The sequence below is a fragment of the Cervus canadensis genome, chromosome 29 (genome assembly GCF_019320065.1).
Source record: "Cervus canadensis isolate Bull #8, Minnesota chromosome 29, ASM1932006v1, whole genome shotgun sequence".
Taxonomy (NCBI): Eukaryota; Metazoa; Chordata; class Mammalia; order Artiodactyla; family Cervidae; genus Cervus; species Cervus canadensis.
Window position 1 is genome coordinate 36,470,356 of NC_057414.1, and position 20,671 is coordinate 36,491,026.

The following is a 20,671-nucleotide window of genomic DNA, read 5'->3' on the forward strand; positions in this document are numbered from 1 at the left end:
TGGTCCCTTGCGGACCGGACATGGAGCCCAGGGCGGCTTGGATGTCTGAGGGCAATACCACTTGAGGTGCCCCTCCACAGTAATAGCAAGTCCATCCCTTTTCACCTAGGTCCCTCTGTGCATTTTTTCTCAGGCTGTCTAAGAATGGTTTTCATAGACATTGCGAGGGCTTCCACCTGTTCCCTTGTCCTTTTCTGCTTTCTTTCATTTCCTCATTTTCCCTACCATAATAGACTGTCTGAGCCAGTTGTAACAGAGTATGTAAAGACTGATTTGGTCCATACGCACTTTTTAATAGCTTACGGAGGTATCTGGAGCTGACTGAGTAAGAAATCTATCCTTTAAGATCACTTGTCCCTCTTCAATTTTGGGATCAATCTCAGTGAATCTGCGAAGGGCTTCTCTCAGTCTATCTAGGAGTTTACCAGGAGCTTCCTTCTCCTCCTCTTCTATGTCTGCTAATTTGCCATAGTTAAAAGTCCAAGTCAGGCTTCAGCAATATGTGAGATGTTAACCGCCAGATGTTCAAGCTGGTTTTAGAAAAGGCAGAGGAACCAGAGATCAATTTGCCAACTTCCACTGGATCACACACAAAAAAAATCAAGAATTTTGCAGAAAAACAGTCATTTCTGCTTTATTGACTACATTAATGCTTTCAACTGTGTGGATCACAATAAACTGTAGAAAATTCTGAAAGAGATGGGAATACCAGACCACGTGACCTGCCTCTTGAGAAACCTGTATGCAGGTCAGGAAGCAACAGTTAGAACTGGACATGAAACAACACTGGTTCCCAATAGGAAAAGGAGTATGCCAAGGCTGTATATTGTCACCCTGCTTATTTAACTTATATTCAGAGTACATCATGAGAAATGCTGGGCTGGGAGAAGTGCAAGCTGGAATCAAGTTTGCCAGGAGAAATATCAATCACCTCAGATATGCAGATGACAACACCCTTATGGCAGAAAGTGAAGAAGAACTAAAAAGCCTCCTGATGAAAGTGAAAGAGGAGTGTGAAAAAGTTGGCTTAAAGCTGGGCATTCAGAAACCTAAGATCAAGGCATCTGGTCCCATCACTTCATGGGGAATAGATGGGGAAACAGTGGACACAGTGTCAGACATTGTTTTTAGGGGCTCCAAAATCACTGCAGTGAGTGATTGCAGTCACGAAATTAAAAGACACTTACTCCTTGGAAGGAAAGTTATGACCAACCTAGATAGCATATTAAAAAAACAGAGATATTATTTTGCCAACAAAGGTCCGCCTGGTCAAGGCTATGATTTTTCCAGTGGTCATGACTGTGAAGAAAGCTGAGCACCCAAAAATTGATGCTTTTGAACTATGGTGTTGGAGAAGACTCTTTAGAGTCCCTTGGACTGCAAAGAGATCCAACCAGTCCATCCTAAAGGAGATCAGTCCTGGGTGTTCATTGGAAGGACTGATGCTGAAGCTGAAACTCCAATATTTTGGCCACCTCATGCATAGAGTTGACTCATTGGAACGGACCCTGATGCTGGGAAGGATTGGGGGCAGGAGGAGAAGGGGACGACAGAGGATGAGATGTCTGGATGGCATCACCAACTCTATGGACATGAGTTTGAGTAAACTTTGGGGGTTGGTGATGGACAGGGAGGCCTGGCGTGCTGTGATTCATGGGGTTGCAAAGAGTCAGACACGATGAGCGGCTGAACTGAACTGAACTGAACTGAAAGGCTTAGCACGTGCCTACCTGAGTTCTTCAAGAACACATCTGACAAAATGACTCTGATCCCATCTTCCTTTCAGCTGTGTTGTAGTCCAAGTCTGGTTCTGTTGTTGGGACTGCCTGATTTCCAGTGGGGAGGGTGGTTATCTCTTCTTCCCTCTTCCCTACTGATTCATTACCAAACCATTCATCTCCATAAGCAACCATTTTCCCCAAAACTCTAGTCTTTGAGTCGGGAGTCAGCATTTGTCCCAAGACATACATCACATCCTTCCAAGTAAGGTCATAAAGAAGAGTAACACCTTTAAAAGCTCTAATATATTTTTCAGGGTCCTCTAAATAGTCTCGCAGATCCTTCTTGATTTTTTGTATTTCTTGATAAGAAAAAGGTTTGTTAACTCTCATAGACAGATTATATTTCCTGGTGGGTGCTTCATGAAGAAGCAACAGCTTGTGTCACTGTTCCTGTCTCTCTGGCTGCTCTGTGCATATATGATCCCAGGGGTAGATCTGAGAAACCTGATTTTCTTTATCTCTTTGTCTCCTGTCCTCCATCTCATCTAGCAAAGTAGGAGGACAGGAGGGTGCTCAAGGTTTCACACCCAAATCTATACCCTTAGAACCTAAGTCTGGCATATTTCTCAGAGAATAAGGGCAACACATATGCTATTTCTACCCATTTTCCTTGTTTTCTGCAGAACTGGTCTAATTGAAAAACAGTATTATACTTAAAAGACCCTCCAACCAGCCACCATTCGCTTTCTCCAGTGGATACAGTAGCCATGCAGTATCACATAGGAAGACCAGAAATGCCTTCTTTAAGCCCTGGGGATCAAATCTTTCCCAGTTTTACAGGATACAGTTCAAAGTAGTGAGGCTGAAATTCTTAGCTACCATCTGTAAGAGAAAAAAAAAAAAAGTCGACCAGTGCCCTCTTTCTACTGGAGGCATCCCTGCCTGCTCTAGATGGGGGTATAGACAGACTTTACACCAAAGTTTTTCTCTCCTGGTCAGAATTGGTTGGTCCCTTTCCAATGCTGGCTACCTATTCATCCCTCCCAGTTCTACCACCGAGATGGGGTGGAGATGCACCAGGGGTAGACCTGATGGCATCCCTGACTGACGTCCAGCTCCTCACCATTAAAACCTTGCTTGTGTCTGATGCCACCCTGGGTACAATCAGAGTAACCTTCCAGAATGCCTCCCAGGCTCAACCGCTGGGGGAAACATTCTTGTCATCTGAGTTCCTGGGCACAACTCTGAGTATATTCCTGATCACAATATGACAGATACTAACATAAAACTGAGATGTTCCTTCCAAGCCTCACCGCATCAATATAAGAGCCTCCTAACGATCACCACACCATTATAAGAGTTTCCTCTGTTCCACTAAGAGCCAGCATTACCAAAGGCGGGGGAGGGGGAATCCCTTGTAGTTGCAATTTGAGTAACTTTTAACCTCAGAGATGCTCTTGAAGCTAGAGCTTCATCTGGCTTCCAAACTTTCCTTGCCTAGCAAGGCTAGGCACTTCCTGAATTTCAAACCAAGTTTGAGAGTGAAATTATCATATACAGTAATAGCATAGATCACAAGTCCCTTGACAGTCTATGATCCGACAGATTAGGATACTACTTCTAATTCCAAGGAGTTCTGAAATGGTCAAAGAGACTGAAAAGCTTGACCAAAAAGGAGAGTTCACTCCACACACTTTACCCATTTCTGGTGGGCCCCCCAAAGGAGCCATGGGTGCCGCTTGGTGTTGGCAGGTCGGGATAAACCCCCAACAGGTATCTGCCATAAGGTCACCACCATCTGTGAGGTCACCACGGAACTGCAGAGCAGGGCTCCACACGTGCTTTGTGCAGGGCATGTCATTCATTCACACAAGCACACCATAGGGTTAGTAAAGTACAGCAGAAAACGTGTTCGCTAGGACAACAAAGAACTAGAGCTCCAAGCATCCTTACCTTGTCCTGAAGAATCCTCCCAAGATGAAAAGTTGTTGCTGAACCACGCGAAGATGCCATGATTCTTGGCCTCCAGAGGAGAAGAATTCAATCTGAGGCCCAAGATGAGGCTTGATCACTCAGAGATTTTGTGTAAAAAACTTTCATTAAAGTATAAAGGAGATAGAGAAAGCTACTGACATAGGCATCAGAAGAGGGCAGAAAGAGTACACCCTTGCTAGTGTTAGCCATGGAGTTATATACTCTCTAATTAGTTATTACAGTGAATCAAAATAATGTCTGGAGGTTGTAAAGACCTCAATAGACCTACTATCATAATTTACACCTTAAGATAACAGGATTAGTCAGAATGTTTTTTTCCAGAGACTGTCCTCAAGCAGGCTACATTATCGTTATATAATCCTAAGGAATGTAGAGGGACAAAAAAAGTTTGTCCTTTCTTCCTCCTTGAGAATTCCAGACCCCTCTCTCCTTGGGGACCCCTGAACTTCTTAACAATCTGCCTAGGAATTAACTCTCTCAACAATATATAGCTTTTACATACTCCTTTCCTGATTTGGAACCAGTCTGTTGTTCTATGTTCAGTTCTGTCTGTTGCTTCTTGACCTGCATACAGATTTCTCAGAAGGCAGGTAAGGTGGTCTGGTATTCCAATCTCTGTAAGTTTGCCACAGTTTGTTCTATCCACAGTCAAAAGCTTTTGCATGGTCAACAAAGCAGAAGTAGGTGTATTTCTGGAATTCTCTTGCTTACTTTATGATCCAGTGGATGTTGGCAATTTGATCCCTGGTTCCTCTGCCTTTTCTAAATCCAACTTGAACATATAGAATTTTACAGTTCATGTACTGTTGAAGACTTGCTTGGAGAAATCACTTGGGTAGTATGTGAGATGAGTGCAACTGTGTGGTAGTTGAACATTCTTTGAAATCATCTTTCTTTGGGATTACAATCAAAACGACCTTTCCAGTTCTGTGGCCACTGCTGAGTTTTCCAAATTTGTTGGCATACTGAGTGAAGCACTTTCACAGCATCATCTCTTAGGATTTCAAATAGCTCACCTGCAATTCCATCACCTCCACTAGCTTTGCTCGTAGTGATGCTTCTGAAGGCCCCCTTGACTTTACATTTCAGGATGTCTAGCCCTAGGTGAGTGATCACAACATCATGGCTATCTGGGTCATTAATATTTTTTTTTACATAGCTCTTCTGTATATTCTTTCAACCTCTTCTTAATATATTCCGCTTCTGCTAGATCCATGCCATTTCTCACTTTCATTGTGCCCATTTGGCATGAAATGTTCCTTCCCCACCTTTAATTTTCTTGAGCAGATCTCTGATCTTTCCCATTCTATTGTTTTCCTCTATTTCTTTGCACTGCTCACTTAGGAAGACTTTTTCCTAATCTCTTCTTCCTATTCTTTGGAACTCTACATTCACAAGGGTATGTCTTTCTTTTCTCTTTTAACTTGTGCTTCTCTTCTTTCTTAAGTTATTTGTAAGGTCTCCTCAGACAACCATTTTGCCTTTTTGCATTTCATATTTTTGGAGATGGCTTTGATGTGCTATGTAAAGATCAAAAAACAAGGATAATTTCATCCAGTTCCATAATTTCATGTCACATACATGGAGAAACAATGAAAACAGTGACAGATTTAATTCCTGGGATCCAAAATCACTGCAGATAGTGTCTGCAGCTTGAAAAAAAGAACACTTGCTCCTTGGGAGGAAAAAAAAAAAAAAAACTATGACAAACATTGACAGCATACTAAAAAGGAGAGACATTCCTTTACCAGTAAACCTCTGTTTAATCAAAGCTATGGCTTTTTCCAGAAGTCATGGGTGGATGTGAGAATGGGACCAAAAAGAAAGCTGAGTACCAAAGAACTGATACTTTTGAATTGTGGTGTTGGACAAGACTCCTAAGAGTCCCTTGATCTGCAAGGAAATCCAACCAGTCCATCCTAAAGGAAATCAGTCCTGAATATCCTTTGGAAGGACCAATGCTGAAGCTGAAGCTCCAATACTTTGGCCACTTTTTGGGAAGAACTGACTCTTTAGAAAAGACCCTGATGCTGGAAAAGATTAAAGACAGGAGGCAAAGGGGAAGACAGAAGACGAAATTGTTGGGTGGCATCACCAACTTGATGACCATGAGTTTGAGAAAGCTGTGTGAGTTGGTGATGGACAGGTAACTCTAAGGTGCTGCACCCCATGACGTAGACATGACATAGACATTATATAGACATGGACATAGACATGACATAGACATAGACATGACATAGACATGGACATGACTGAGAGACTGAACAGAACTGATGTACAGAGGGCGATCAGGAAGCAGGCAGAAGTCTTGGGGCAGAAGGAGGAAGGAACAATTCCTATACAGCTGACAACGATGGCTCAGCAAGCCGTTTCAAGCTGGAGAAGCTGTAGGGAAGCAATTCTATGCCAGGTGGAGAGAATGGTAAGAGAAAGACAGGGTGGCAATGCTAGGATATCTCAGAGGACAAGATCCCTGTTCTATTAAACTTTATCCATGCTCAATTTTCTTAGATGATTGGAAACATGAGTTTTGTTTTGGAAGTGGTAGAGCAATATTCAGTGGAAGGACTGATGCTGAAGATGAAATTCCAACACTTAGGCCATCTGGTGTGAAGAACCAGCTCATTGGAAGAGGCCCTGATGCTGGGAAAGATTGTAGGCAGAAGGAGAGGGATCAAAATGATGAGATGGTGAGATGGCATCACGGACTCAATGGACATGAGTTTGAGGAAACTACACAAAATAGTGAAAGACAGGGAAGCCTGTTTTGCTGCCATACATGTAATCACAAAGAGTCAGACATGATTTAGCAACTGAACAATACCAAGGAGAACAGAGGGTCCAGTGAAGCCTCTGGCCCTGGTAGGAGTGAAGAAAGATTTAGGTAAAGGGGAGGCTTCCCATTCTCTGGTGCAGGTCCCTGAATCCAAGACAAGGAGCACAAGATACTGAATGTGTTATGAAACATTGTTTTCCAAAAAAATAAAAAAAACTGTTTTCTGCATGACTGAGATCTTTGACTGAGTTTGTGCTCTAGATTTTGCTGAGGGTTGTGGAAGGAAATTGGGGTGGGCTGAGTCTGCAAAAACCAGGTGACCAGCTGCTGGAGGGCGAGGCATGTGGTAAACATTCTGTACTGGGTGGAAAATGAATCCACAAAATGTGTCCCTTCTGGGTTATACATGCCAAAGTATCCCATTGTTGCAGCAGATCCCTTCAGTGGTGTTTGGGGGCAAGTGAGAAATGCACCATTCGTGGTTTGCTTTTATCAATTCCTGTGGGTAGTTAGATGACTCAATGTCTGGTTACTTCATTGCATGTTTAGAATCATGCTTGAGAAAGAAAACTAGATGAGGTCCACACATATTTTGTCGTTAAACAGCAAGCATAGGAAGGTTTTTAAGGCAACTGTTGGTAATTTAAACATGAGAGGCCAAATGGGGACAGTTTCATTTAAAAGGCTGAGATTGGATTGTACAGGTTGCCATAGTTGGTGCTATGACAAGTAGCCATAACTGCTGCTTGTTGCTATGCAGGAGATGTGGGAAACTGACAAGAGACCAAAAGCCTTACAACTCTCCTTGCAGTGCTATTTCAGGTTAGAAGTAGTTGGCAAGGAAAGGCTGACAGGTAAGGCAGGGAAAGGAGTAATCTGAGCCAGTAATCATTAGCTCTTGTTGGAGCCAACAAAACAGAAGCATCGACTCAGTCAGACTTCTGTGTCATGGTTCTGGGTGGGAGGATAATTCATATTTGTTCCAGACTCAGGAACCCAGAAAGCCCTCTCAGCACCACTTGTTCTTAGCAGGCACACATGCAATCGAGAAGGTGCAATTATCATCATGGTGCCCATTTTCTAGATGAGAAAACTGAGGTTAAGGGACATGATCAAGTTCACACACTTATGCATGTGAATCGCCAAGCAAAAACCAAGGGCAACAGGCCTCATTTGTGTCTTTTTGTTCCACACCCAATGGGAGTAGTGGGTGGTGATCTGGGACCAATGCTTAGGCAGAAGCAAGCAATATTCAGGCTTAAATTAAAGAAAGTAAGGAAAACCACTAGAACATTCAGCTATGAGCTGAATCAAATCCCTTATGCTTATATAGTGAAGATGAAAAGTAGACTCGTGGGATTAGGTCTGGTAGCCTGAAGAACTATGGAAGGAGATTTGTAACATTGTATGGGAGGTGGTCACCAAAACCATCCCCAAGAAAACCAAATATAAGAAGGAAACACAGTTGCCTGAGGAGGTCTTAAAAAGAGCTGAGAAAATAGAACTGAAAGGCAAAGCAGAAAGGGAAAGATATACCCAAATGAATGCAGACCTCCAGAGAAAAGCAAGCAGAGTTAAGAAAGTCTTCATAAGTGAACAGGGCAAGAATTGGAGGAAAATAATAGAATTGTAAAGAGTATAGATCTCTTCAGGAAAGTTGGAGATAACATAGGAACACTTTAGGCAAAGATGGGCACAATAAAGGACAGCAAAGTCAAAGACCTACCAGAAGAAGATGAGATTAAGAAGAGGTGGCAAGAATGCTGAGAAGAACTGTACAAAAACTGTCATAAAGACCAGGATAGGGATGATGCTGGGGTCACTCATGTAAAGCCAGATATACTGGAGCAAGTAGTCAAGTGGGCCTTAGGAAACATCACCACAAACAAAGCTAGTGGAGGTGATGGAATTCCAGCTGAGCTGTTTAAAACATCCTAAAGAATGAGGCTGTAGAACTGCTCCATTCAATAATATGTCAGCAACTTGGAAAACTCAGCAGTGACCACAGTGCAGGAATAGGTCAGTTTTCAACCAATCCAAAATAAAGACAATTTCAAAGAATGTTCAACCTATCATGCAATTGCACTCATCTCATTTGCTAGCAAGATAATACTAAAAATCCTTCAAGCGAAGCTTCAACAGTACATGAACTGAGAACTTCCAGATGTACAAACTGGTTTGAGGAACCAGAGATCAAATTGCCAACATCCATTGAATCATAGAGAAAGCAAGGGAATCCCAGAAAAACATTTCCGTCTGCTTCACTGACTATGCTAAAGCCTTTCATTGTGTGGACCACAACAAACTGTGGAAAATTCTTAATGAAACTGAAGTATAGGATCACCTTATCTGTCTCCTGAAAGTCTGTGTGTAGGTCAAAAAGTGCCAGTTAGTATCAGACATGGAGCAACTGAAAGATTTAAGATCGGGAAAGGAGCATGAAATGGTATACATTGTCACTCTGGTTATTGAACTTATATGTAGGATACATCATTCAATATGCTGAACTGGATGAATCCCAAGCTGGAATCAAGATTGCTGGGAGAATTATCAACAGCCACAGATATGAAGATGACACCTCCCTAATGGCATAAAGCAAAGAAAAGCTAAAGAACCTCTTGATGAGGAGAGGAGATGCAAAATGTGGATTAAAACTGAACATTCAAAAAACTATTCACAAAATAATACTCAACATTCATAGCATCCAGTCCCACAATTCGTGGCATATAGATGAGAGAACAGTGGAAACAGTGGCAGATTTTATTTTCTTGGGCTCCAAAATCACTATGGACCTTTACTGCAGCCACAAAATTAAAAGACATTTGCTCCTGGAAGGAAGCACGGCTATGAAAAACCTGAACAGTGTAATAAAACCAGAGACTCACTTTGCTACAGAAGTCTGTAGTGTCAAAGATATGATTTTTTCCAGTAATCATGTACAGATGTACAATCTGGACCAAAAACGGGAGAATGCCAAAAAATTAAGCTTTTCAACTGTGGTGCTTGAGAAGATTCTTGAGAGTCCCACATACAACAAGGAGATCAAGACAATCAATCTGAAAGGAAATCAACCTCTGACCCCTCCTGTCTCAGCTGAGGCATCTACTGAGGGCCTCCAGGTGGAGAGAATGGATGCTTCCACTGCAAAAGTGCCTAACCTTGGCAGCTCCAAGCAAAGAGCTTGCAGTCGCACCTCTGGAGGAAGCTCAGAAAGGCTGAAGGCTCTGTGTACCCTGGGTCCCCCGATACATGAGTTGCATTCTCCCCACAGCATTGGAGGCCAACGAAGGAGCATTCTGGGCCCTGGAGGAGGGGGATGGCTCAGGCATCCACTGGGGCCATCACTTACCAAGTAGGACTGGAAAGGACAGAGCAGGCATATGTGGCTGAGAGCTGGTGATTGGGGTGTGGGAACAAGAGGGCACCAGCTCTGCATGAACTACCTCTCCCAGACTCCCCTGGAGGAGAAGCCCAGTGATAAGATAATCTGAGATGGGATGAAAAGAGTCTATTTCACTACCTCTTAGAATTCCTCTGAATGAGCAGTTGGTGGAGTTGGTGGGTCATCACAAGCTCTTCCATGGCCTAGATCATCCCCCAGTCGCTATCCTTTGGGCTGCCACTCCCCAGCTTCAGTCATGTAGCTCTGGAGGAAACAGAATCATGTGTGCTGCTGGGTCAGGGCCAATGACCATGTAATGTCAATGATAGGACCCCATGGCCCTGCCAGGATGGCTGATCTGGGGCTGTACAGGTGATCTGAGGTGGGTCATTCAGAGAATACCATTGAACTCTGATAGCTCCGAGCTTCTTTCCTTACTAGGTGATGCCTTGGGTATATAAAACCCTAGGTCAGGTAGCTTGGACTCCCACACTAGGTGTAGAAGCCTTAAGGAAGAAAGTTGTCAGTCTAAGACCCCCAAAGAAGAGGGAAGGGAAAGACCAAGGATGAGAGAGAACTGATGACTTCTAATTTCTTGTGTCCAGTCACTGAGATCTTTGTATTTGCTCTGATTCTTGTGTCCTGGATTCCCAGAATCATTTCAATGAGTTCCCCTTTTCCTTGAAGCCAATTGGAGTTGGGCTCCTCTCAATTTTGATTCAGACTAAGTTCTAGATCCTTCACTCCCAGACACAAACAGAGGCATGCATTTGTTTCAGCACCATTACAAGTGAAACCCTTTATTCTTTACTGAGAACAGGGTGTGCAGACCACCAAATTCAGTTCATCAGCATCCTGGGCAGGAGTGCCCTAAGTGTGAGTGAGTGTGTGTTAGGAGTGGCCTTACTGATTCCTGAATCACTCCAAGCATTTACACTGCCTGTGCCAGGCCAATCCTGTCATTTCCTCGATCATAAACCGAGAAGTACTGCCTCAGGAAGACGTCACCCAGGACCCAGGTCTCTCTAGGTGTATTCACTGGGATCGGTTTAAAGGTGATATAGCAGTTGCCGTCAGAACCCTGGGGAGAATCAGAGACACACACCAGTCAGGCTGAGCCCTTATCAGCGACTCACCCCAATATCCAAACCGAGCACCATTCTTGATTTAATTTCCCCTCTTTTGATAAGAATCAAGTGGTTTCATGAGCAGCAAGGGATGTGAGAGTTCATCCAAAACCAAAAGGGGCCCATACATGCAGCTGCCATGAGGAAGGGTGTGGTGAGTGGAGGACTGGGAGTTCAGGAAACAGTGGAATGATAAACAACAAAGTCCTACTGTAGAGAGTAAGGAACTATATTCAATATCCAGTGATAAACTGGAAGAAAAAGAATGTATATTTCTATGTATATAACTGAGTCACATTGCTGTGCAGCAGAACTTAAGGTGACACTGAAGATCAGCCACACTTCAATACAATTTTGAGAAAAGAACAAGAGTGTCCCTTGGTTCTCCTCACTCCCTGTTTCTTTTCTCCTGACTCCTGCTCCTTGTTTTCTCTACAGAGAATGCAGGTCCTCTTCTGGCATCCCCACAATCCAAACTGTATTAAAAAAACTTTATTTTATATTGAAGTATAGTTGATTAACAATATTCTGAGTTTCAGGTGGACAGTAAAGGGACTCAATTGTATGTATCTATGTATCCTGGTCCCAAAGATACCTCTCCTACCCAGGCTGTCATATAGCTGAGCGGATTTGCCTGTGCTACACAGTAACTCGTTGTTGGTTATCCAACTTAAATATAGCAGTGCCCACAACACGTCCTTGAAGACTTAACTCAGGAACTCTGGGAAGCCTCCTTCGGCCCACACTCACCCTCTTTGGCCACTCCAGGCTTGGTTGGGTAATGTACTCTGGTTCCCAATTCCCACTGGTCAGTCCGTAGCCCTCATCACCCCTAGTAAGTCCCCAGTGCCCCAATGCAGAGCACCTTGGGATGCCATTTGCATGGAATCCAGTGTAGTGTTGCCTAGACCCAAGCAACCCTCCACATGGCTCCGTGAGTTTGTTGTCTTAGAATTCCTGAAATTCCCTCCCTTTCTCAAAGCCTTCCTTGAGCCCATCAGCCTGCTGTGTACTCCCACAGGGAGCTGACATGAAGTCTCCACCCTGTGCCGGGGTGAGCAGTCACTGTGCACCCTTTATTCACCTTAGTATCCAACATCCCCACAGAGGGGTTGGGTACCCCAATTCACAAAGGGGGACCTGGCCAGAGCAAGGGGAAGAAGCAGCCGAGATCTAGGGTGACCATGTAATTTATCATCCAAAGCAAGAAAACTTTGAGAAGGGAAGGGAGACTGTTAATTTGTGATGGGACAGCACACTGGGATTGTCCCCAGCCATTCACCTTGTAACATGGCCTATTTCAGGGACTGCTAGTGCTGACTTTCGTGTTCATGCACCTAAGAGTTCAGATTGAACTGAAGCTCTCTGAGGACTGAGGGCCTCAGTGTTCCCCTCGCCTTGTGACTCCCACCATGCCAGCATGGTGTGGCGTCTCCACATTTATTTCAGGATGATCAGTGTCCCAGACGGCCCTTTACTCTCAAGTGATTGGTTCTGTGGGAGGCACTGGCCCAGCCACAAGGCTCAGAGCATCTGCAATGGTGTGATATGGCCTGCAGAGGGCGCCCTGCCCCCAGCAGCAGCCCAGGGGATCCTGCAATCTCCAGTTTGAGAATGAACCCTCAGTATTGTCCCCTCACCTTGATGGCGTAGGCTTGAGCTGGCACTGGGTAGTTGATGCCATTGATGGTGAAGTCAATAGAGGGCAGGGTGTTGACCGCAGAACATGAAACGTAGTGCTGTTAGAGAGAGAGGGAGAGAGGTTGGCCCTGGAGATCCTTGTTGTGTGTGGAGACTGGGAGTGACCCTTGGGCATGACCTTTCACCTCAGAACCCCGTGGCTTGGCACGGAGGAACCTCAGGATGTTATCAACCAGTCTTCTTGGGCCAGTGATCAGTGATGTCCCGGTGTCCAGAATGGCCTCACAGCCGGCATTACAAGCAACAATGCGTCTGTTCATGGAGATGCTGAGAGGCAGTGGAACAAAGCGGTCATCGAGGTCACTCTGAGTCTCCCCAGAGCTTCCCTGTTCCCGACTGTCTCCTAAAGAGCCCTTTGTCTCTTGCCCTGACTCTCTTTATCTGCTCTCGATACGGCACCTCCCTTGACATCCTTGAATGCAGTACTTGAATACACCAGGATCTTTTGTACCTTAACACAAGCTGGTCTTCCTTCCTAGAAGACTCCTCTCCCCTTTGACTAGCAAATTTCTACTCATCTTCCAGATTCCAGCTTAATTGTACTGTTTTCAAGGAAGACTTTCCCCCGGTGTTTATCAGTCTCCTGTCCTGGTCAGTCTCTGTAGACCCTTCCCCATGACTAGCATGTACCAAAGTCACAATTCACTAAGTGTGTGTGTCATTTCTGTGCATCTGCTTTCTTAGATGTGAGGGCGAGTTTTATTCTCCTTGCCTCCCTAAAGTGCCTGGCACACAGTGGATGCCCAACATTTGTCTGTTCAATGAGTGAATGAAGACTATGAAAATAATGAGAAACATCCAAAGAGCTGTATCTGGTGGGGAACATATAATGGTCGAACACAGAGTGAAGATGGAGATACACAAGGCAGAAGATTCTCATAGTGGTGGGAGAGAGGGGCTCCTCTGTGAGAGGGTGTCTCCCATCACTGCTCCTACAACCAGCTCAGACCCTGAGACGCTGGCCAGGAAATACATGACTAGCCCATGGAAACTCCAAAGGACAGGTCAGTGTTTGTCTGAGGGTATCACACAGAATCCTATCAGTTATTGCCTCTGGTCCTCAGGTCACTCCTGGATCCTAACTTTCTGATTGTCTTAGTTATAGCCCCTGCCCCACTCTGTGCCCAGGGATGTGGGGTGTCTTTTTTATTAGTTGCTTTCACATTAAGACTGCAGCCAACATCTCTCCACTGCTGGGTAGCTGCTCCCTAAGGAGACCAGTTTTCCCCATTTTCTTAGGAATTTCCCTGTTTTTAAACTGAGATTTATCTGTATTGAGAACTTCCTTGGTCCCAGGTAGCCCTGGACAGTTGGTCATCTTATAGCGCTGTCCAGGCTGGTGAGATCCTCCCTGATCCTGTTCACCACACTGCAGAGTCCTCTGACCGTGCTCCCCGCCTCACAGGGCAGTGGGTGCAGCGCTCTCCCAGCTTCACAGACCTCTCTGGACCCTGTGAGGATCCTGGTCAGAGCCCTGGTCAGGAGGCCTGGGGATTATGAACCCATGGGCTGTTTGTGTAGCTATGTGCTTGTGTGTTTGTTTGTATGTGTGTTTGTATGTGTCTCTGTGTGTGCTTCTGTGTCTCTGACTAGCTATGCAAGTTTTGCATGTTTTTATGTGTCTCTGTGTATGTTTATACGTGTCTGTTTGTGTGTTTCCATGTGTCTGTGATTCTGTCTGTGTCATTGTGGGTGGTATATATGTCTCTGTGGCTATTTGCCTGAGAATCCATTTGTGTATGTCTGCCTGTGTCCATGTACAGTAGTGGGAGCATTTTTTTGGGCTGACCCTCAGAGGGAGAGGCTTACCGGTCCATGCGGACACACCATCTGCCTGCTTTGATCAATGGTACCCAGTTGAGCGTTCCCCGGTAGTAGGATGTATCCACCCCACCAAACATCACCACACTGCCCTCTGGATTGCCTCTGTAGAGAGAAGACAGTGGGGATCCTTGGAAGTCGGTAACAACAGCACTATCTGAGAGCTTTGCTTCTCCAACCATCAAGGCTCTAATAAGGTACTTATCTACAGATGCAGAAATCGAGGCTAGGAGCAAACAGACTGAGGTCGGTTACTGGGTAATGAGTGGCACAGAGGAGGGTAGAAGCTGAGTCACCTGGCTGGGCTCCACCCACAATATCTTCTGAAGACGCCCTGGACCTCCTGTGACCTGAGTGCTCAGACACCCTCAGAGGACAGAGTGCTGAAGAATTTTTTGCTTTCCTCTTGTCCACTTTGTCATTTTTCAGGAAAATCAAGACCTGGGAGTGCTAAGTGTGTGGGATCAGGTCACCTAGAGTTGGCTCCAAAGGCCTGTGACCTCCACTGTCCAAAGGGCCCCACACTCAGAAGTGATCCCACCTCTGCTCTCCCTGTCTTGAAATACGTAATATTTCTTGAACAGGGGTCCCGCACTTTTGTTTTCACTGGCTCTTGAAAATTGGGTAGCTGGTCCTGGGTTACCAGTAAAATTCTAATGAGGAAGGAAAGCTACCCACCATCCTTCTCCTTCCTTATCAAATTAATTAGCTAATCCTAATGCCTTTTCCTTCAACTTGTTTCCTATTGCCTTCCATTAGTCTTCATTCTCACTCATCCCCCGAGATCAAGTTACTGATCTTGAGGCCAGGAGCAGGGTTGTGTTCCAATAAAACATTATTTATAAAAGTCAGTGGTGAAGCCAGGTAGGGGCCTGGGGCCATAGTTATCTTGGATTAGATTATCTCTCCGGATACTTCTTTCTCAACTGTTCCATAATTTTCATGCAACTGAAAGCAAATTACAGCTAATTTAGAGAAATGGATTGTCCATCTCAGACTTACTTGCTCAAGTAGAAGGCAAAGACGGGCTCAGAAATGGCACCTTGATTCTTCAGGTTGTCAAAGATGGGGATAACTCCACTGAAAGAAAATTTGGGGTAGCCCAAGCCCAAGACACCATCAAAAGGTACTTCCTGATTCCTGGATATCTCGATGCTTAGACCAAATTGCTGGTCAGTACTTACAAGGTCCCCAATCTGTGGAAGAGAAGAGTGATCCCACTTACAGACACATGAATTGGGGATAGGACTGGGCTGGAGTGCATTGCCATTAGATCCTCAGAGAAGAATTGAGGCTGGGCTGTGTCTTTGGTGGACCTCAGGCGGTTAGACCAAGCTGAGAGGGGAATTTGGGTTCCATTTGAGAAAGGCTGTGAATTTTAAAACATCTGACCCTCTGAAAGACACCACCTGAGTGAGTCAAATTGGCCTCATGGCTTCTGTACAGGTGCGGCAACCAAGAGTCAGGCCAGGACCCATCGGTGCCCCGTTGTGGACAAAATGAGCCGAGAGCAAGGTAGCCTTCTCTTTGGCATCACTGTGACCTACTGGCAGGAGTGGACTGCATTCTCTGTAAGGTACTATGGATTCTGCATCTGTCCAGGAAGAGAGAAGCTGAAAACACATTCTTGCTTGCAGGGATCTATGAAATTACTGCCTGGGGAATTCAATTTTGGGGGTATGTGTGTCTTTGTGTGAGTGTGTATGACAGAGAAAGAGAGAGGGGGGAACTACTCAAGTACTTTGGGGGAAGCAAGCCATAAGTTATGTTGGACTCTCAAAGGCCCCCTAGTGTGAGAACTCATTTATCAGCCCCCTAACTTCTCAGGACTTCAGTTTCCCAGTCTGGGTACCTGAAGCCCTTGACTGCCCCGAGGGTCTCCAGATCAGTTTTATCCTGTCCCCAAACACCCCACAGCAACTTCAGTCCTGAAAAGCCAGCTGAGCTCCACTGTTTGCCACATGTGTGTCCTCAGCAAGGCCCTTACTGTCTGCACCTCAGTTTCCTCATATGTCTCATGAGCTAATCAGAGTAACTGCTGTGTGGCATTGTTGCAGGACTAAACCACTTATCACCTGAAAGTGGCTAGAACAGTGTATCAGAATATAAATTGGGTCCTTTTTTCCCCCTCTTCTCACTCCCAGCAAAATGAACCTTGAACTGCTCATGGGCAGAGAAGCTTCAAGTCCCCATCTCAAGCCACTCTCTGGGTTAGCTAATCTGTGTGCTCATCTGTCACCACGGGCACTCCCTCCCCAAGGACAGGATCCTGTGAGTAAGATGGCCAATATCTATGGGAGTTAGACTAGGAAGTGTCCTGCCAGATCATCCTGCAACTGTTTTGCAAGCAGTGGTCACTCCATAGCCAGTCCTGACTTAGCATTTGTTACACTGTTACCCGAACGGTGTCACGAGCAACAATTCCCTTCATCCTCCCAGAAACGTAATTGATGCTGAAGGTCTTATTGGTAGGCCGGTAGGTGGAAGACTCACGATGTCTGAACAAAACGTGTGAAGCTGCAGACACAAGAGATAAGTGTCACCAGGTGCCAAGGGTGCAAAACAGGGTGGCAGGGCAAGGGAAAGATGGTCCGGGTACAGGTTGTCTGTACTCACAACAGAATTGGCTGGTGCAAAACATAGAGGGCACCCACAAGTTAGATGAGCCTGTATCAAAGAGAACCTGGAATTTCTGAGGGGGTGTTCCAATGGTGATGTTACCCATGTAGATCATCTACAGGGAAAATGAGGGAGTAGGTTAGTGCAGAGCTGGCTACCCTCTATTCCCACTCTCATTCCTCCCTCTGGATGTCACATATCTCTTGAGATCACTTTCTAACCACCGTGCAGCTCACTGACTTTGGTCACAGAGGTGCCTGCATTTGATATATCTTTCCTGTGCTACATGGTATGCAGGATACTGACTCTATGACCAGGCGTTGAAGTGGTACATCCTGCATTGGAAGCACAGAGGCATAACCACTGGACCTCCAGGACCACTAGACACCAAAAGAAGCCCTGGTGCCTTCATTTGAGAAACTCTGTAGTGTCTTCAAACCAAGCCTTAGCACCCCCTTCTCCAGGACGTCCTTCTTGATCAACCTCAGCCACTCCCTCTGAAGTCAGACCACATCCAATCAACACCACACAGGTGACCCTTTCATTTGACATGTATTTACTAATATGCCTATCTCTCAGGCCAGCATGAGCATTCTTGAAGACAAAATAAGCCCTTTCTCTAATCTAAAAACAGTAACCAGTGGTAGATACTTATGGCTTTACACGGAATACGGGTTTATTGACTTTTTATGGCTGTGATTCTTGCTTCTGTGGAAATTGATTTCCTCTGCCTGGGGATTCACAATTGCTTTGTCCTTGGTTCTACCATTTGCTCAGTGACACTTCACTCTTCATCTGTAACTGACTGACTCACTTATTTCAGAAGGAACAATCTCCCTCAAACTAATGACACATCTTGGACACAGAAATGGATATTTATCTGCCACCTGCTAATTGCCAGGCCCAGTCACAAAGACCAACAGTTGAGGATGAGAGTGTGTTCTCCTCGGGGTGGGATCCCTGTTTTCCAGTGTTTCTGCCTCCTGCAGGATCCTCAACCCCACATCCCACCTGGCACCTCCAGATGAGCCCCGGTGCTAGGCTAGAGCACCACGGGTCACTGTGGAGCACCATCCTCCCAAAATACTCACATTCTTGATGTTTCTCAGGGGGAAAATAGTTATATTTGACCCAGGAGAAGAAGTCTGGTAGAGTCTGTAATCATGTTCCTCCAGGAAACTGTTCAGCATATTTTTTTCACTGCGGGTTTTTCTCATGATCTGCACTCTCGTTAGAGGTATTCTTTACCGAGAATTTGACCAACAAAACAAAGAAGAAGCTCCGATTAGCTGTCCGTGTTCAGGTAAAACTGTCATTGTAATGGCCCTGTGTATTTTCTAATCATTTTTATGAGGCACATTATTATCAGAATTTTATGCATATACCATGGCAAAGACATAGGTTTGATTACAGGTTCTGTTCTGCAATCTGGGACAAGCCATATGATCATGTGGTGTCTCAGTCTCCCCCTCGGTAAAATGGTGGAATGTAACAATACAAACCCTCCAAATCGAATATTTTTGGGGGCTAAGTGAAGTGATGGATATAAGATACCTGATAAATAGTAAGTCTCACCAATGACAGCCATTAGCATTGCTGTTGCAATCTCACTGTATCCTTTTCATAGAACCTCGAGGAAGGAGGTAGAAGGGGGACTCTTATGCTCTTTTACAAGGGAGCAATTTGCAGTGCAAGAGGTTACTGAGTTGGCTGTGATCAGGCTGCTTGTCAGATATAAATCTTTATATCAAACAGTATATGTTTTTCCAAGGTGAAAGAGTAGAGGGAGTTGAAAGAAGAATCCAGGAGTTAGGGAACAAGTAAGGATAATTCAGAGGCTCTAGAATGAAGGATGAGTTGAATGAAGAATTAAAAGAAAACAACACAGAGAGAAATACACTCACAGAGACCTCCAAAGAGATGGAGAGGTAAATTATAGTAATACAGAGAATCAGACATAGACATATACACACTTAAGTAGACAGAGAACAAAGAGGACTTGTTGAATAAAATGTAGAAAAGTGCCATTCCACAGGACAACACCTACATCTGCATAGACTGTGCACTGAACAGTTGTAAGGAGTTGCATTTTCAATAGGTCATGACTGGACTCCAAGAGTTGTGCAACCATTCACATCTACACCAAGACCCTTGGGATCCACAGTTCCTAAAGTAAGGTACTTATCAATAAGTAAGGGTTGAAAAAAAGACTGTCAGGGAAATATTCCATTCCCATCTAAACCTGATGGGTGGAAGAGTAATCAGATGAAAAGAAAAATCCAAGAAAGGAAGATGATACAGCTTACAGTCCCCATACTTACTTGACTATGCACTCTGAGAAGGCTACCAGCCCGAGGAGCACAAGCCACTTCATGCTTCTTTCCTGGCTCCAAGTACTCAGGGAAGTTCGGGTTCTTAACATGTAGTGGTGACCAGGAGCCCTAGTTATATATGCTCTGACCTACCCTAGTTTTCCCCTTTATGCCACTAATAGATCTGATAAAAACACAGAGCTTTTGATAAAATCTTTACTTTCATCAGTGTCCTTGGCAAGTGGACTTTGAAGCTTCTCAGAATACAGACAATTGAACTGTAAACTCTCCCTTGAAGCTTGGCTGGAAAATCTAACTGATCTTCATGGACATCTAAGGAGATGAAGAACTTTGCCTACTTGGGGAAAAATCTGCTAAGAACATCATGAAAATGGTAACTAGGGGCCATGGTGTACATTCATGATTTCATGTCATCTTCCTAGCCACTTCATGAGATATGCATTGCTGTCTTCATTGGAGAAGAGATTGCTAGGAGGATAAGTTGTCAAATGGCAAAGTGAAGAGTTCAGGGACACCTCAGGGACATACAACTGGCCTGAGGTAGTGGGTCTAATGACAGAGATCAGGGGCACCTGTGATGCCAGTCTGCATCAAAGATTTAGGGCAGAGCAGTACTTCAGTTGCATGGTTTTCAGTATTGGAAGAAATGCCATATGCATCCACAAGATATTTTATATCATCCAACAAATGTACAAGGAAGGACTGTGCTGGGTTCTGGGTTAAAGGCTTCAAAGTCAAAGTGGATCAAGACAAAAGTACTCTTTATCTTAAGAGAGCTAGCAGTCTAGTCCTCACAAACTCATGGCCCCAGGAGGCAAGAGAAATGATAGTAGGACTAGGTGGCCATGCTGGACCATGACCCCTGGCAGCAGACTTTCCTCCACTTCACCCATGCTTGAAAGCAGGCCAGTTAGCCATGTTTTCAAGAGAATCAGAAGGTTGAATATGTATGTACAATCTACTGGTTTTAATGTTAGCATCTAATTTTGTTTTCTCAAAAAAACAGTGGGAACGAAATCTGCACAACGATGTGCTGGAATCAGCCTTCAGTCTCTGCAGGTTTTTTATTTCTAGCCTAGACTTGGGAGTGCAGTGGGGACAGAGAGGAATTTAATACAAGTTGGTTGATTTACAAAGAGACTGAATGCATACTGAACATTTTTATTTCCTTTCTCTTTATAAAGAAAGATCATTGG

At 44.7% G+C, this 20,671-nt stretch overlaps 1 protein-coding gene across 1 annotated transcript; it reads right to left on the minus strand.

Annotated features, from left to right (window-relative positions):
* Nucleotides 1-10,805: 10,805 nt before the first annotated feature.
* Nucleotides 10,806-19,564, minus strand: LOC122430690 (pregnancy-associated glycoprotein 1-like). The gene is made up of 9 exons (XM_043451534.1): nt 19,464-19,564; nt 18,234-18,384; nt 17,140-17,257; nt 16,922-17,040; nt 15,526-15,719; nt 14,512-14,628; nt 12,828-12,969; nt 12,642-12,740; nt 10,806-10,955 (listed from the first exon to the last, which is right to left on the minus strand). The coding sequence occupies exons 1-9, from the start codon at nt 19,562-19,564 to the stop codon at nt 10,806-10,808; spliced, it is 1,191 nt and encodes a 396-aa protein (XP_043307469.1).
* Nucleotides 19,565-20,671: the final 1,107 nt, after the last annotated feature.